At 21.9% G+C, this 17,282-nt stretch overlaps 9 protein-coding genes across 9 annotated transcripts; 7 read left to right on the top strand and 2 right to left on the bottom strand.

Annotated features, from left to right (window-relative positions):
- Nucleotides 1-216: 216 nt before the first annotated feature.
- Nucleotides 217-615, top strand: SRAE_0000018700 (Hypothetical protein; the record flags this gene model as incomplete). Its single annotated transcript, XM_024646044.1, has 3 exons — nt 217-388; nt 504-536; nt 593-615. The coding sequence occupies 3 exons, from the start codon at nt 217-219 to the stop codon at nt 613-615; spliced, it is 228 nt and encodes a 75-aa protein (XP_024500266.1).
- Nucleotides 616-623: 8 nt separating this feature from the next.
- On the top strand, nt 624-2,500 carry SRAE_0000018600 (Zinc finger, GATA-type domain and Zinc finger,NHR/GATA-type domain-containing protein; the record flags this gene model as incomplete). The annotated part of the gene is made up of 2 exons (XM_024646043.1): nt 624-1,210; nt 1,267-2,500. 2 exons carry the CDS (start codon nt 624-626, stop codon nt 2,498-2,500), a joined length of 1,821 nt encoding a protein of 606 aa, XP_024500265.1.
- A 412-nt stretch (nt 2,501-2,912) lies between these two features.
- SRAE_0000018500 (Hypothetical protein) lies at nt 2,913-3,484 on the top strand (the record flags this gene model as incomplete). Its single annotated transcript, XM_024646042.1, has 2 exons — nt 2,913-2,963; nt 3,002-3,484. 2 exons carry the CDS (start codon nt 2,913-2,915, stop codon nt 3,482-3,484), a joined length of 534 nt encoding a protein of 177 aa, XP_024500264.1.
- A 1,251-nt stretch (nt 3,485-4,735) lies between these two features.
- SRAE_0000018400 (Lipase, class 3 family-containing protein) lies at nt 4,736-5,701 on the bottom strand (the record flags this gene model as incomplete). The annotated part of the gene is made up of 1 exon (XM_024646040.1): nt 4,736-5,701. The coding sequence occupies one exon, from the start codon at nt 5,699-5,701 to the stop codon at nt 4,736-4,738; it is 966 nt and encodes a 321-aa protein (XP_024500263.1).
- A 1,456-nt stretch (nt 5,702-7,157) lies between these two features.
- On the top strand, nt 7,158-7,738 carry SRAE_0000018300 (Nematode fatty acid retinoid binding family-containing protein; the record flags this gene model as incomplete). The annotated part of the gene is made up of 2 exons (XM_024646039.1): nt 7,158-7,272; nt 7,323-7,738. 2 exons carry the CDS (start codon nt 7,158-7,160, stop codon nt 7,736-7,738), a joined length of 531 nt encoding a protein of 176 aa, XP_024500262.1.
- Nucleotides 7,739-8,883: 1,145 nt separating this feature from the next.
- SRAE_0000018200 (Eukaryotic translation initiation factor 3 subunit L) lies at nt 8,884-10,606 on the top strand (the record flags this gene model as incomplete). Its single annotated transcript, XM_024646038.1, has 3 exons — nt 8,884-8,947; nt 8,989-9,908; nt 9,962-10,606. The coding sequence occupies 3 exons, from the start codon at nt 8,884-8,886 to the stop codon at nt 10,604-10,606; spliced, it is 1,629 nt and encodes a 542-aa protein (XP_024500261.1).
- Nucleotides 10,607-11,288: 682 nt separating this feature from the next.
- On the top strand, nt 11,289-11,955 carry SRAE_0000018100 (Cdc42l protein; the record flags this gene model as incomplete). Its single annotated transcript, XM_024646037.1, has 3 exons — nt 11,289-11,576; nt 11,619-11,816; nt 11,866-11,955. The coding sequence occupies 3 exons, from the start codon at nt 11,289-11,291 to the stop codon at nt 11,953-11,955; spliced, it is 576 nt and encodes a 191-aa protein (XP_024500260.1).
- Nucleotides 11,956-13,737: 1,782 nt separating this feature from the next.
- On the top strand, nt 13,738-14,113 carry SRAE_0000018000 (Phosphatidic acid phosphatase type 2/haloperoxidase domain-containing protein; the record flags this gene model as incomplete). The annotated part of the gene is made up of 2 exons (XM_024646036.1): nt 13,738-13,794; nt 13,832-14,113. The coding sequence occupies 2 exons, from the start codon at nt 13,738-13,740 to the stop codon at nt 14,111-14,113; spliced, it is 339 nt and encodes a 112-aa protein (XP_024500259.1).
- Nucleotides 14,114-14,269: 156 nt separating this feature from the next.
- SRAE_0000017900 (Polypeptide N-acetylgalactosaminyltransferase 14) lies at nt 14,270-16,027 on the bottom strand (the record flags this gene model as incomplete). Its single annotated transcript, XM_024646035.1, has 1 exon — nt 14,270-16,027. One exon carries the CDS (start codon nt 16,025-16,027, stop codon nt 14,270-14,272), a length of 1,758 nt encoding a protein of 585 aa, XP_024500258.1.
- Nucleotides 16,028-17,282: the final 1,255 nt, after the last annotated feature.

Raw genomic sequence — 17,282 nt, 5'->3', positions numbered from 1 at the left:
ATATATATTAAAAATTAAGCGGCCAAATTGTTAAACACAACATAATTATATATATTATCAAAAAATTGATATTAAGATAGGGTAAGCAAACAACCCTATCATGAATTAGTCCTTATATAAAGATTAGACAAGAAAATTAACTACCTGATGAAGAGTAAGTATATCATTATTAGTATAAAGTATAATTTAAAAATTTTTCATATATTATAAGCATATATGTATTATCAAGCAAAATCAACTGCCGCTTATTACCCATTCCAACAAAGGAAGATGAAAAGTATACATTTAAAAATTTCTAACTGTCTTCCTATGATTACTCCACCTATGTCCTTATCTAAAACCGCAACCCATAAGGAAAACGTCGCATTTTATTTAGAACATAGCCATCGTATCAAGTACTGTTATCATCATTCTTGAAATTATCTTTACTTTTGTTTTACGGATAAGTTTGCTAGGAACAAATTGACAAGAAAAAAAAAACTTTTGGAACGATAACAATATAGATATATTATCATCCAGTATTCATAATAATAAAGGTATGATAAAATTAACAGCTTTATTATCAGTTCATATGTTCTAATCTTATTTTTAGGCAACATCCTTTTATCTAGTTAAATTATTGAATGGAGGACATCTCAACTTCTAGAACAACAATATCAATAAAAGATCCAAGTTCTAGAAGTATAAACATTTCTGCACAAAATTTATTGCAAGGAAATATATTACCATCAATTGAAACCATTCATACATCTGGAATACAACTAAAAAGTATGCAAAGTACACTTGATTCAACACCCCAAAATATGATAACTCAAAGTATTACAAATATTGGTAATGCAGCTTCTTCTGGAAGAACAGATATGTTAATACAAGCAAATACATTGAATTCAACAATTCCTAATGATATAAATCCTCAAATTACTAATCAAGTATATGGAGAAGCTAATTCAATTTCTCATTATAATCTTAATTTAACTCAACTTCAACCAGATCAATGTTTTTTACCACTAATGCGACCAAATCCTACAGGACATTCTACAATACCAAATGCTTTAAGTTCATATAATACATTTGGTGCTTTCACTAATTCAAATGGATATCAAACTGATTTTAGAGCACAACCTCCTCAACAAATTATACAAAATCCAATACAAAATTCATTTAATCATATTCAAATACCTTCATATGCTTATAATGATCCAAATTTGACGTAAGAATTAAAATTAAAATAAAAAATTATTTATTATTTATATAAACTTTTTTTAGTGCTACATCATATCAATATCCAAATAATCATTCAATGTACGAAATAGAACAACATCAACCAAGCTATATGCTTAATCAATTAGGCAGTACATATTATCATGATGCACAAACAGGTTTCATTAATCAACATGCAGTTATTCCTTCACAAATTGTAAACAAAGAATGCCTTAAATGTGGTACAACTATTGATTACACAACATCTGAAGATTGTAAACTATGTTTAGAATGTTTTTCAAATGATTCAAATTCAAGTAAAATTTTAAATATGAATAATATGCAACAACAACAACAATCAGGAACACAAGTTTCAATATCTGATTCTACTGAAGGAAGTACCAAAAAAACATTTCAAAAAAAAACTATTACTAATAATCAAAAAAGACAAGATATGAAATGTAATAATTGTGGTGGAAGTAATACAACATTATGGAGAAGAAATGCTGAAGGACATCCTGTTTGTAACGCATGTGGATTATACTATAAACTTCATGGTATTCAACGTCCATTATCAATGAAAAAAGATGGTGATACACAAAAAAGAAAAAGAAAACCTAAAAGTAATAATCCCGATAATGTTAGAAAGGGACGTCAAGAGATTGGACAGATACAAGGATTACATCAAAGTGGTAATCATCAACCAAGTCATGTTATTTATACTAATCAACAATCATTTAATCCATCAACACAAAATACTGTTTCATATCAAATTTCTACAAATGGTTTAGATAATTCTTATGAAAATACTAATTTTAATATTGATCATTTTTCTCGAATATCAATACAAAATCAGATGGAAGGACCATATATGGGAATAGAAAATCAAAATCTTCAACAAAATGATGTGACAATAACAAAACAAGATTATATTACTGGATTTGGAATAAATACAAGTAATGTTATTCAAGCACCAATGGTACAACATAAGGATGAAATTAATAATGAAAATAAAGGAGAACAAATTTTGGTAAAAGATGATCATTTAATAACAACTAATGATGCTAGTGAAAATGAATGTATTGCTAGTGAATTTTTAAGACCACGTGTACCATCTACTGTACCAGAGAATGTAGAACAAATGAATGTAGAAAATATATCTGAGTCTTATCATAATACTGATAACGAAGAAAATACTTTACCAAATGTTGAAAGCCCGGATAACAAAGAAGAAAATTTACAAAAAAATTTGGATAATGATGATAATTTATCTATTTCAATAGAAGAAAATAATCATTAAATATAATATTATTATTTATATAGAAAAAAAAATTTTTCTTTTTTTTTTTCTTTATCTATCTGTTAAAAATATTTATTAAATTGAGGTTGTCATATATATATAATACATTTTTTAAAAGTATTTTTTTTTTTTTTTTATTTTTATAAAAAATTTTTTATATTCAATTAGTAAAAGAATTGTGTAACATTAAACATAACAAATATACATATATTTTTTGCCTAAAGAGATATATAATTCTTATAGTCATTGACCTACTATATTTATTCAAGACTGGTAACATTATAAAACCGGATATTAATAATATTTTAACCATCTAAAGTGAATTAAAAATATTAGTAGAAGACGGCAAGTTATTTTAAATATTTTAACTTTTGACAGCAGGTATATATTACACTATTATTATTTTATATCAATGAAAATTTTACTATTTTTAATTATTTTATCATTTTTAAATTATATAAATGTAATTTTTAATTATTTTAACTGAAATAAAAATTTTAGTGTTTACCTGATGATCATGAAGAACTTCTTCCAGGTATTGGTACTTTAAAAATTCTTCCTTTAAAGAAAAATAAAACATTAATGATAAAAAAAATACAAAGAATTGGTCCAAAATTTGTTATAAAAATTCCAGAAAATATGTATTATAGACCAAAATCTTTAAGAATTACTAGTCAAACAATTTATTCTTCAAAATTGACAACATTTAAACCAGAAATAATTACAACAAATAACAATGAAATTCCACCATCTGCAAAAATATCTAATATTAAAAATGAAAAATCATTAACATTAAAAGAAATTGCAATAGTGACATGTAAAAAAATTGATACTTATAGAAATATATATAATGTTAATGATATTCAAATATTCGCCAGAGACAATTGTTTTCTTATACAAATATACTATCCAGATGTCTCATGCCATGATATCAAAGAAATAGTTGATTATTGTGTAGAAAAAAATTTTTTTAAAGAAAAATAATAATTATTTACCTCATATATAAAGATTAATAAGAAATTAATTATAAATATATTTATGTAACAAAACTAAATTTAATAAATAAAAATGTTCTTAAATAAGAAAATTTATCTTTTTGATATGAGTATCAATAAAGATTAAGTGTTTATCTTGTAAAATATTTGAGTGATTAGATTAGGTATCTATAATTATTTATAGGTAACGTGTAAAGAGATAAATTATTTTACAATATTTATCATTATAATTTTAACATTTTATTTAAAATTACAAAAAAAAAATTTTTTTTAATTAAATTTACCAAATTTTGTTACAAAATGCCCTTAATAAAGGATTTAAAATGATTTTTTTTTAATTAATAAATTTTCTGTAATTTCTTCTTTTTTTTTAAAAAGTTTAAATCATTATTATGTCTTTTAATATTGTATAATATTGAATATTTGTTTTTCATATATTACTAAAATATAATTATTATGTTCCAATCTGATAAATATTATTATTTTGTGTATCATCTTATATTAAATAATTTATATTAATATTATTATAAGAAATTTTAATAAATAATTTATATATATTTATTATTAACTTATTAAATTATATAAAAAAAAATTTTATTATTAGTTTTGAAATTATTTAATGTAACAACTTTTATGATTTCTACATTTTTCTACAACACATAAATATGCATCTAAAACATTTAATATTCTATCTAAAAATTATATAATTATAATTTTTTGTTATTAGCAAATTTTTTATTTTGAACTAGTAAATTATCGATATAATAACGATCTGCTCCAAATTCGCTTTATTTTATTTGTGAATTATCTTAGTATATAGTTTTTTTTTTTTTATAAAAATACAAATTAAAAAATTATGCTAACAATTTTAATTCTTTATTATTTTTTTATTTATTTAAATTATAACAGTATTACGTTAAGTTAAATAATTTAAAATATAATGTATTTTAATACATGAATATTAAATAGATTAATTATATTTATTCTAACTAAAAATTTTGTATTATGATTAAAGTAATAAATCATTGTTATATCACTCAATATCCCAACAACATAAAAACATTTTAAATAATGTAATTAATAATTGAAATTTCAATTATTATATATTCTTTTAAAAACTTTTATTATTGAAAATAACTATAATATATATTATAAAATAAACTTTTTATTTAATCATAAAGTATATAATAAAGATATAATTTTTTATATTGTAATTTAAATAATATTTGCCTATGTTTTATCAAATAAATCGACATGGATTACCATTCTTTTCTATTCTAAAATATCTGTTATGACGATCATTTAATTCGTCTTTATAAAAAACTAATTTAAATATTGAAGGAAAAACTCTTGGTGAACAATCTGGATCTTCATATCTAGGTTTACAATATTTATATTTATTTTCATAGCCATGTGGATAGTATATTTCAGTACCAACATGATAATAACCCACAAAATGAAACCATGATTTGTTGTTTTCCTCAAATACAGGTTTATGACATTCATTTGAAAAGAAACCTTTTGTACATGGAGGAAAAGATGGAATGATATCACCTTCAACGACGACTCGGTAAGTTTCAGGAATTAATTTATTATAATTTAAAGCAAAAATTTCATCTCCAGTTCGTGGACCACCAAATGTCATTACTTTCGTATTTCCTGAATGACAAATTTTTGTCTTGACACACGTAAAAGCATCTAATATTGAAACACCAGCACCTAATGAATGTCCTGAAAAAATGATTCGCTGATACGTACCATTACGCATTAAATTTTCCAATTTATCTAATAACCATTTTATATGTACATTATGAACATCATATGTATATTTCCAAACTCTACCAGAACCCATAAAATTAGTCAAATCTTGAAAAATTCCACTAAAAAATTGATAGGTAACTTGCTTTGGATTTCCTGATCCTTTTTCAATGACTATTAAAACACCAGGTTGAGATGTATCTTCAAAAATTGCTGTTCTTATACTTCCAAACAAATCTTTTCTCACTGTTGTTTTTTCATCTAATAAACGTGAGTTTGAAAATATATATGGATCACTGAGTAAACAACGTTCTAGTCGATCTCTTAATACGGCTCCTGTCAATCTACCACATAATTTTGCTTCCTTTTCAATATAAATATTTCTACACAATCTTGGTAACAAAATAAAAAACAAAATAAGAATGATATTTATATCTTTAAATATCATTAGTGGTTAGTAAAAATTTTAAAAATATAAGTAAACTGGAAACAATTAAAATTATCTATGTCATGATTATTTTACTGAAAAAATTAGCAAATAGAAACGATGCTATCAAATGAAATAGCATAATAAGATGACAGTTCTACAATTCATTTTAGCAACAAAAAATTTTAGTTAAACAACATTTATAACAATTATCATAAAGAACTCTAATATAACAACTTTTTTATAAAATATTACACTTAATTCACAGTATTTTTAGACTAGATTTTTATATCAAAGAATTTTGAGAACAATTGTAACAATTTTATCTCAAGATGAAGACTAATTATATATTTTACTTTTTTTTATGAATTGTTAGCATTTAGATAAAAATATGATTTTTAATTAGAAAACAATGATTTGGAAATTATTATTATGAAAATATTTTAAATAATGACATTAAAACTATTAATGTTTCAATAGAAATATCTTTTTATTATTTTTAACATATAAAGAAAATTTATTTTCATTTAAATAAAATATATTAAATAATATAAATAATGTTTTAAAAATTATATTTTTTTAGATTTCTGTTAATCATATTTATCATTCCTGTTGCATATTTAGAATTTTCTAAATAATATACAAAAAATTTGAAAAATTGAAATATACTATAAGAAGATTAGAAATTAATAACTTTAGAAATTGAGATTACATTATTCTGCATTTTGCATTTTTTTATGTTTATATATAACATAAATGTACCTTTTTTTCCTAATTATCGTGTAAATTATGATATAAACGTTATGTTGTTTCTGTTAAAAGTAACCATAAGATTTTATAACATTATATAAAATAAAATTTAAGATAATTATTATTAATAGTTATAAAATCTTATTTTTTATAAGTTAAATGATAATTTATTGCATTTTAAAATACTTAAAAATAAGTTACTATCATTGTCATTAAACTGTCATTTTAAGTTCTATTACAAATTTATTAAAGAAAAATTCACTACAAACATCAAGTTAATTATGACAATTCATTTTCAATAAAAAAAATATATCATATTAGTTGTACCTTTAAATTATACTTAAAATAAATTTGATTTTTAATTTTTTATTATTGTTAAAATTAAAACACAAGTTTATATGCAATAATTTATTACCATTAAAAAAAAACATTTAGTTAATAATAAAATCTTTCTAATAAAAAAACAATATTTATATATATGTGCGTATTTTAATAATTTTTGAAAAATGAAAGTACAGTTACTGTATTGTCTCAATATAATATAATATATGATTTAATTTACTATATTTGTGTAAATAAATGTTATTTAATATAAAAAAAAAAATTTATTGATATCTAGTTTGATTAATTATAAAAATTAAAAATGTTAAGCGTTTCTTGTTTACATAAATGTTGTTTAATATTTAAAGCATAAGACTACATAATTTTATATTAAATTAGATTATTAATGTTTTTAAAAATTTCTATAATTCTTTGCCTTATTAATATTATAATTTCATTAAATAATGTATTTGGATGGAGTAAAGAAAAGACATATGATCAAATAGTTTATGATTTTAAAGGTAAGTATTTATTTTTGTACTAAATACTTTAATATTAATTCTTTTTTTAGTAGCTTTTCCCAGAGAAATGCAAGAATTTAGAAATAATTTGTCGATACATGAACTTGATATTCTTCATAAAATTGAATCAGAAAAAAGAAAATATAAAAATGTTGAAGAATTAACAGAAACCATTAAAAGTGCCTCTCCAGTATTTCAATCGAAATTTAAAAAACTTTATTCAGATTTACAGCAAAAAATAAATTTATTATCGGTTGAATCTCTAAGTTTTATTTACGACATAGGAGGAAAAGTTCAACATTTAATTGATTCACAAATTGTTTTTTCTAAAATACAACCAAGTAGTGAGTTGAAAAATGAATACATTTTGAAATATAAAAAGTTATCACAAGAAACAAAAAATAATTTACAAAAAGTTTTGCCAATGTATGATCATTTATATAAATTAATGTTGAAATCAAATTGATAAATAAAAAAATATATTTTAATATGTTTCTTAAATTATTTTTTTTATAAAATACTTCTACTAATATTATTACCCATTAACCATTTTTATAATGTTTGATTACAATATTTTGTCAAAAAAATATATGGTAATAATATTGACATTAAATTTTTCTTCTAACTTAATAAATATTATATTTTAAAATATTTTTTTATTATAATAGAAATTAATATATATATATTGTTTTCTTATAGATAAATTTTTAAAGCATATCAATATACAACGAATTATTATATTATTTCATCTTTCAACAAAATTATTTATTTAAAATTATATAAACTAATAAAAGTAAATTCTAATTAATAGTTATCATATTAAATATATAAAATTAGAAAAAGTATTTTTTAAAATTGTAATGTTATCCAATAAAATTTAATTACTATAGAAAAATATAATTTTTATAATTAAAAAAAATGCGATACCTATAATAACAATTGATTGAATAGTTAATGATATAAAAACATAGAAAATAATAAAAATAAAATAAACAACATTTATATAATATAATTTTTTATAAAATATTTTATTTAATTTTCTTTATAAATAAACAAGAAAAAAAAAATTTTTTTTTACTCAATATTTAACATATAAATATTTTACTTTTTTTTTACTTTATTTGAAATAATTCAAAATACAAATGAATTTTGAATAAATTTTAAATTATTTTTATTATAAATAGTTTTTTGAATATTTTTAAAACTAAAATTTTTTTTTAAATTACTAATGAATGTTTATGTCAATAAATTTTCTTTCTTTTTTACATTTGAAAAAATATTTAAAATTGAAAAATAATTGTCCAAAATAATATATTTAAAGATTCTAATAAAAGACTTATTCTTCAATGTATAATTCAACATTCATATATCTAACAATAATATAGATATATATTTTATCATGTCAAAATCTTAAAAAAAATAACCTTATGTACATGTCATTCCAAAAAAAAAGATCGACGCGGCGTCTTTTAGAAACGTCATTGTGAGAAACGCCAAATTTTTTATTAGAAAATTGAATAATTTTTAGATTTGGATTACATTTTTCTAACATTAAATATTGTACTTTTTTTTTAGAAAATACTATCAATATTTTGACTCTCAGTTGCCAGTATGTCATCTAAAAATTCTGCTGAAAAGTCTACTGGTGATGGTAAGAAACATTTTGAAAATGTTGGTAAGTTTATTTATGATTTTTATTTATATATTTTATTATAGATACACCAAATGAATTTATTCAATATATCACATATTTAAAAAAATTATTTGATGAAAAAAATGTTTTGGAGATGCAAGTTATGTATGAACAAGGTCTTTCTGAAATGACTGAAAAATACTATCCAGATAAAACATGGCCTGAACCTAGTGTTATAGAAAACATTATTGATGATTCTGGATGTGTCTTTAATATTCTTTATAGAGAATTGTATTATAGGGATGTTCTTATTAAAACATCTTCTAGAGGAATACCTCTTTGCGCTAGATATGATTCTTTTATGAATTACCAAGATTTGTTTTCTTGTATATTAAATACTCCTGATGGCAAACCTGCTGAGTTCATTCTTCCTGATTCCTGGATTTGGGACATTATTGAAGAATTTATACATCAATTTGTTATGTATTGTGGTTATAAAGCTAACCCTTCTCATAGAACTCCAGACGAAAACCGTGATTTAGAAGAAATTGAAAGCAATCAAACATGTTGGAATGTATATCCAGTCCTTAATATTTTATATTCCCTGATTTCAAAATCACAAATAAATGAACAATTAAAAGCTATACGTGAAGGTGAGAATCCAGATGATTTTGCTGACAACTTTGGAAAAAGTGATCTTTATTTTAAGTTAGGATATTTCTCGTTAATTGGTCTTCTTAAAATTCAAGTTTTGTTAAGTGATTATCATCAAGCTCTCCAAACAGTTGAATATTTAGAGATGGATCCAAAAGGTTTATACAATATGGTTACAAATTGCTATGTAAATTTACATTACTATGTAGCATTTTCCCATATGATGATGAGAAATTATGGTGAAGCAACTAAAATATTTGTTAATTGTCTTCTTTATATTCAAAAAGCAACTAACATCTATAAATTTAACAACTCTAATGTTCAACGCAAGTATAATCCTCTTGATTTTGTAAGTAGAAATATTTTGATATTTTTGACTTTATTTTATTTTTTTTTTTGTAGATTGTTAAAACTCATGATCAAATGATTTCTTTGTTATGCATCTGTTTAGCATTACATCCTCAAAAAATTGAAGAAAGTATTCAACAAATAATTACTGAGAAATATGGTGACGTTTGTCTAAGAATGATAAATGGTGAAGTAGAAGAATATCAAAGTTGTTTTCTAGCTGGTGCACCTAAATTTATTTCACCAACAACCGTTGCCTATGAAGGTACTAGTGTTTCTAGACAAGCTCTTATGCGTCAATGTAATGCATTTATGCAAGGCTTGAAGGGACAAATTTGGCTTCCAATTCTTCGTAGTTACTTGAAATTATACACATCTATTTCAACAAAAAAATTAGCAGGATTTTTAGAAATGGGAGATGATAAACATGAAGAATTTATCACCAAACTTCTAAGTTTTAAAATGATTGTTAGTGAACTTGGAAAAGAAACAGCTCCTAGCAATGATAAAAATGATATTGATGATACAACATTGGATTTAGATTTTTATGTTGATGATGAAACAATTCATGTTGCTGATACACGTATTGCCCGAAAGATTACTGAATTTTTTTTGAAAAGTTCTGTTAAACTTAGAAATCTTACTCAAAAAGCTAAGTCAATCAGAATTCCACCACCTAAAAGAGATTCAAATTTTTAGAGGAATATTAATTGTTATACTATATTTATTGTTTATCAATATTACATTACAGTAATATAAAATAAATAATGTAAATTAATAATTTTTAAGTAAAAGAGATAATATTATTGACAAAGTTTTAACAAATATTTAAAAATGTTTTAGCTGGTGTCGTTAGTACATCTTCCTGAATGAACTGCAACGACAATCGTCGTCTCATCGACGACTGTTTATAATAATGCACCACACTCTATTTCAACTAAACACATTTTCCTGTACTTCTACATTTTTCTTTTGACCTTTAGATAGAAAACTCAACATTCGTTAGCACTTAAATTTGTATCTATATCTCTTATAATTATTGATGGCAGATATATTTTAAATATTCTTTTTATTAATCTTATGTATTTAAAAAAAAAAGAAATAACAAAGTTTTTTTTTTTCTTATTTTTTGTTCTTGTATTAAATATAAAATATATATATATATGTATTTATATTTATATATTGATGACAAATATATTTTTCGTCTCTTTATATAGTAGTGTAATGTAGATCGTCATTTATTGTATTGCGTGTACCCTTGTTGTACAAAGATTGTAACGACTTTTTTTTGTCTATCATCTTTTTTATTCAATATATTTCTCTACTAAGTTTTTCTTAGTACTTTTTTTAATTTATTTGTAAAAATTAATATTTTATAGAAATGCAAACTATTAAATGTGTTGTTGTGGGCGATGGTGCTGTTGGTAAAACTTGTCTACTGATTTCTTACACAACAAATAAATTTCCGTCTGAATATGTTCCAACAGTATTTGATAATTATGCCGTAACTGTTATGATTGGTGGGGAGCCGTATACGCTAGGACTTTTTGATACGGCTGGACAAGAGGATTATGATAGACTTCGTCCATTATCTTATCCCCAGACAGACGTTTTCTTAGTTTGCTTCTCAGTTATAACACCAGCATCTTTTGAAAATATTAAAGAAAAAGTAAGAAAAATTTGATTTAATATAATAAAAAAATACTTTTAGTGGGTACCAGAGATTACTCATCATTGTGCTCGAACACCTTTTCTTTTAGTTGGTACACAAGTGGATCTTCGTGATGATCCAAATGTATTAGAAAAATTGGCTAAAAATAAACAAAAACCAATTTCTGCTGAAATGGGAGAAAAACTTGCTAAAGAATTGAGGGCTGTTAAGTATGTTGAATGTTCAGCTTTAACACAGGTACGTTTTTTTTGTTGATAAAATTGTTTAAATATATATTTTTTTATAGAAAGGATTAAAAAATGTCTTTGATGAATCAATTATTGCAGCTTTAGAACCACCAGCTCCTTTAAAGAAAAAAAGATGTAGTATTCTTTAAAAGAAATGTAGGAACATCTTTTTTTTTATGTACAGATACCACCAAATTGTTTTTCTTTTTTAATTATTTCTAACATAATTATAATTTGTAGTAAAATTTATCTATTTTATCATATCAAAGTAATTTTTAGTATATATATATATATATAGACAAGAAATGAATAGTGAAACTTTTTTTTCAATTTTTTTAATTTTTAATAAATTTTTCTAAGATAGAAAAAAACTGCACTGATGACAAAAAAGTGCAATTGGTTTTTTTTTTGAATATTACTTTTTTATACAGGTATTGTAGCAAGGAGTAAAAGATTATGATCTGCTACAGAGTGGTTATATAAAGTTAGTTTAAGATAAAATTTGGTACAAAGATAAAAGAAGTTGAAATAAATGAGAATCTTAGAAGTTAAGAAAAACTTTCTAGTGTAAATTATATATAAAAAATGTAAAAAAGTCCAAAACATAAAGTTTTGAATTTCTATGGTTTCTTTAACATTGGTTGTGATTATTTTATCTAATTTTTCTTGAATCGTCTTTTTTATTATGCTTCAAATATGAGGGAGGTAAGAAATATGAAATTAACCTCAATTTATATATCCCAAAATTTTTTTAAAATATTCTTAAAACATGGAAGTCGTTTCTATTTTTAAATTATTGCTTGAACTTGGTTCTAATTTTCATTGGCCACAACTTCAAAAGTCCTAATTATTTTTATAATCATTTAATAATGATATTTAAGATTATTAAAATATTTGTTGGGAAGATGTCTAAAGTTTAATTTAAAATTGTTAAATTGTTATGTATTTAATTCAAAAGATATATTTGTACTAGTAAAAATTATTATTTAATTGGAATTAATTTACTTAACAAAAGTTTAATTATATAATTTTATTTTATTTTTCTTAAATTATATAACTATTTTAGTAAAATTTAATGAAATAAATGTTTTTTTTATCTAAACTAAACAAATAAATATTAATATTTACAAAATCAAACAAGTTTTGATATTTTTATTTATTTTTTAAAAAACTTTTGGTTATATGACAATAAAAAAAATTAGTTAACATAGATTAGTATATTTTATTTAATTAATAAATTATTCATGTTGAAATTGATAAAAAATGTTTTTAATTTTTTGGATTTTTATAGTAAAAATTGCATATTTTCGTTAACATTTTATAGCCAATTTTTTTAATTTTGAATATAAAATTTCTATAAAAAATTTATAGAAATAAAAAATTTATTAAATAAATAATAATTAATGGTGGTTAAAATTTTATTAAGAAATATTTTAATAGATATAATTTTATTATTGATATTGTTATCAATATATTGGTTCATTTCAATATTTATTCAACCAACAAAAACAGGGTTTTTTTGTAATGACTTAACAATAAGATATCCTTTTACGGAAGAATCATATTCATCAACTTATTTGTTTATAATTGGATCTTTTATAACATTAATAATAATAAGTTTTACTGAAATATGTCATTCTTTAATAAGAAGAATAAAAAGAGATGCCCGATATAAAACATATACATTATTTGGTCAATATGTACCAAATTGTTTGGTAAATTTTTACTTTTTTTTTGGATGGTTTACTGTTGGTAATACATCAAATATGATATTTACAAAAATTACAAAAATATTTATTGGAAGAAAAAGACCTTTTTTTATGGAAGTGTGTAAACCTAATGTTGGATATGATACTTGTAAATCGGAATTTGATTATATTAAATCATTTAAATGTTTAGGAACTGATGTAAATTTAATCAAAATTACTGAAATGTCATTTTTTTCTGGTCATGCATCATATTCATTTTTTGTTGCAACATTTTTAACTGTAAGATTTTTTACTTAGTGTATAATTTTTTTTTTAGATTTACTTACATGTTCGGCTTTACAAATTTATAAATTTAAAATTTTTTGTTTATTTAATACAATTTATTATAATGTCATATGCTTCAGTGATTTCTTATTCTCGGATAACTGAACATTGGCATCATTGGTCTGATGTTTTAACAGGAATGATTGTTGGATCAACATTTGCCTACATTATTATTAATAAAGTAGCTGAGATATCAAAACATGATTTAAAAGAAGAAAATGAAAAACTTCAAAAAATTAATACACAATCAATTAATAAAATTAAAATTATTTAGAAAAATTTTAAGCTTAATAAGCTTTAGCATTAAAAAAACATATCTTTTTTTATATTTTTATTATTTTTTTTAATAAAATTATATATTTTTGTTATCTTTACTAATATATTAGGAAGATTGGCAAGGCACAATAAAGCTTAAAATTCAAAAAATAAACTATTTAATTTTTTCTATACTCCATTTTTGTTTTGGATCATCTTTATTACACGGTAAAGCACGAATAAATGAAGCGCCTACATCACTTTCAGTTTCTATATTTTCAACTAATGTAATACAAGAATTTTTTTGTTTAATCAAACCATTAGTTTTAATAAATTGCCACCGATTTATTGATGAATTGCATTTACTATGATAAAGATTTCCATCTGAATTGATTTCAAGACATAATGAATTTCCAACATTAGAAATTTTATTTGATTGAATATTGAATATCCATTCTTGATTTCCACCATCTTTATGACAAGGATATATACCAGGTAAAGATCCTTCTTTTGTTTCACCAAGTGAATCTAAACAATGTGTATTTATTCTAAAAGTATAATGTTCATTAACTAAACTTTTAGGAATTTTTAATTCTGGATATACATTTTTTAAATACCAATCAAAATTTTTACACTTTAATTGTTCTCTATATTTTAAACGTTCACTAATATCTCCTGTTTTAATATATCTAGCTGAAGGAACTTTTTGAAGATAAAATTCTATATAATCATCCATCCATACGGCAGCTGCACGTTTTGTATTTCTTTGAAAAACATTACCACTACCACCTGGAAATGTATAAGGATGTTGTTTTCTAAAAACATGCCCAACTCGTGAACAAGGAACAATTTCTAATGATCCACCACATTGCCATACTCTAAAACTCATTTCAATATTTTCACCACCCCAAACATCCATTCCAAGATCATATGTTCCAAGTTTTTCAAACCAATCTTTTCTTATAGCAAAAAGTCCTCCTGCCATAACAGGACTTTTAACTGGTGCTGTCATATTTCTTCTTCGTTCTTCTCTAGCATTACTTTCTAAATATTCCCATTTAAAAACTAAATTCCATTCAAAACCTCCTCTTAAATCGGCGCTAGCTGCAATATAATTAAATGTATCCATATTAATTACATCAATTACTGGTGCAACAACAGCATATGAATTATCACGAATTCTTGATAATAATGGTTCTATCCATTTAACATTACATTCTACATGTGAGTCAAGAAAAGTTAATATTTTTGCAGTAGATATTGAAGCTCCTTTTACTCTACTTCTTATTAATCCTTCTCTTTTTGTATTTCTAATAAGAATAACTTTTTCTAAACCTATTAAATCTTTTCCTACACTTTGATCATCTGAATAATCATCAACAAGAATAATTTCTTTTAATAAATTTTCTGGTGTCCTTCTAAGTATCGATATTATTGTTCTCATTAATGTACTTCTTGCCTCATTATGAAATGTTATTACTATTGATGTAGCTTCTAGTAAATTTATATCATACTTCAATAATTTACATTCTCCTTCTCTAGTATCTGGTATATCTCTATTATATTTAGTATTATCACTTGCTTCTTGATTAAATTTGTTTGCTTTATATTTATCTTCTCCTTCTTTTATATGTCCTTTTTCAAGATAACTATTAATGTCAAATAAATTCCATTTTAAAAAGGTTCTGTTATCATATATCTCAACATTTTCTGGTATAATTTTTTTATTTTCAAATTTAATAATATTACCATATGATGATAATGATAGAATGTTACTTTCAGTTATTTCAATTTTGTCAATTTTAATTGTTTTATTCTTATCATTGTTATTATGTTGAATTATATTATTAAATTTTGGATTTTCTGATATACCTATAAATGCATTATCTAATGATTTATAAGAATTATTGTAAGCAAAAAATATTATAGCCATAAGCCAAAATGTAAGAAAAAGTGTAAATATATTTTTTGCCTTACAAAGAAGGCGAATCATTGTAAGTACAAATGATTGGTTCTAAAAAGTAAGATTAAAAATAATATATGTATATGTAAATTGAATAATAAACAATATTAAAATGTCAATTTAGATTCTATACCATGATTATTTAACATAAAAAAAAATAATTCATAATATGATATAAACGTCAAATGATAAGAAACAAAAATTTTTCAAGTGTAAATGATGTTCTATAAATAAAATTAAAATATTATTATAAGAAATGCTTATCAATTTTTAAAAATACCATTAAAAGTATAAAGTCATATAAGATTTATAAAAATTAATTTTCTAGTAGTTTTACTATTAAAATTTTTAAATATTAAACTACATAAAATAATATTTTGTTAAATTAATTTTATTACACATCAATATATTGAAACTTTTTGTTTCAGTAAAAATTTAATTTAATATTGTCAAACAATTTTTTTTAAATGTTTAGTAACATATCAGTTGTTTTAAAAAAAATACCTTAATATTAGTTTATTCGATAAATATTATTTGCTAAACACAAGATGAAAAAATAAAATTTAAAAAATAAGCAATCTTTAAAGACAAAATTTATAAAAGTATTATGGATAGACTTTGATATTTAGAGATATCTAATTTATTTTGTTGACCATATGTAAACTAAGCCAAAGTAGAAATTTGATAACTTTTAAAATGTTGAAATAATATTTCTTTGAAATAATCATTTAAAATATTTTTTTTATAAATAAAATATAATAGCGTATAATAAATTTAATTAAGTTAAATAGATAATTATAATAATTTGAACAGTATTATATTCATTTAATATATAAAGTTTTTTTTTTAAAAGTAAAATAAACTTTAAATAAATGGTTCAGTAACTTTTTTTTATAGTAAAATATTTTATATTCTTATATATATATAATAATAGCCTTTGTACATTTTTAAGCCACTAAAATTACAAGTTATTACAAATAAAAAATTATTGTTAGCATAAAATTATATTTTATTTAAAATAAAAATATTAGATAAAACTTCTCCTTGAAAATAGTTAAAAGTTATATACATAATATTTTTTTTTGAAAGAAAAGGCAAAAATATTCAAGTGGTTGATGGAAGGAAATAAAGATACAGTTTAACAAAACGTTAATATAAATATAAAATAAATATAAAAGTAATATGATCTAAAAGTTACTTTGTAATAATAAAAATATTTTGACTA

The sequence above is a fragment of the Strongyloides ratti genome, scaffold srae_scaffold0000001, assembly GCF_001040885.1.
Source record: "Strongyloides ratti genome assembly S_ratti_ED321, scaffold srae_scaffold0000001".
In the NCBI taxonomy this organism is placed as follows: Eukaryota; Metazoa; Nematoda; class Chromadorea; order Rhabditida; family Strongyloididae; genus Strongyloides; species Strongyloides ratti.
The sequence above is the reverse complement of the archived record's forward strand: the minus strand, read 5'-3'. Positions and strand labels throughout refer to the sequence as shown.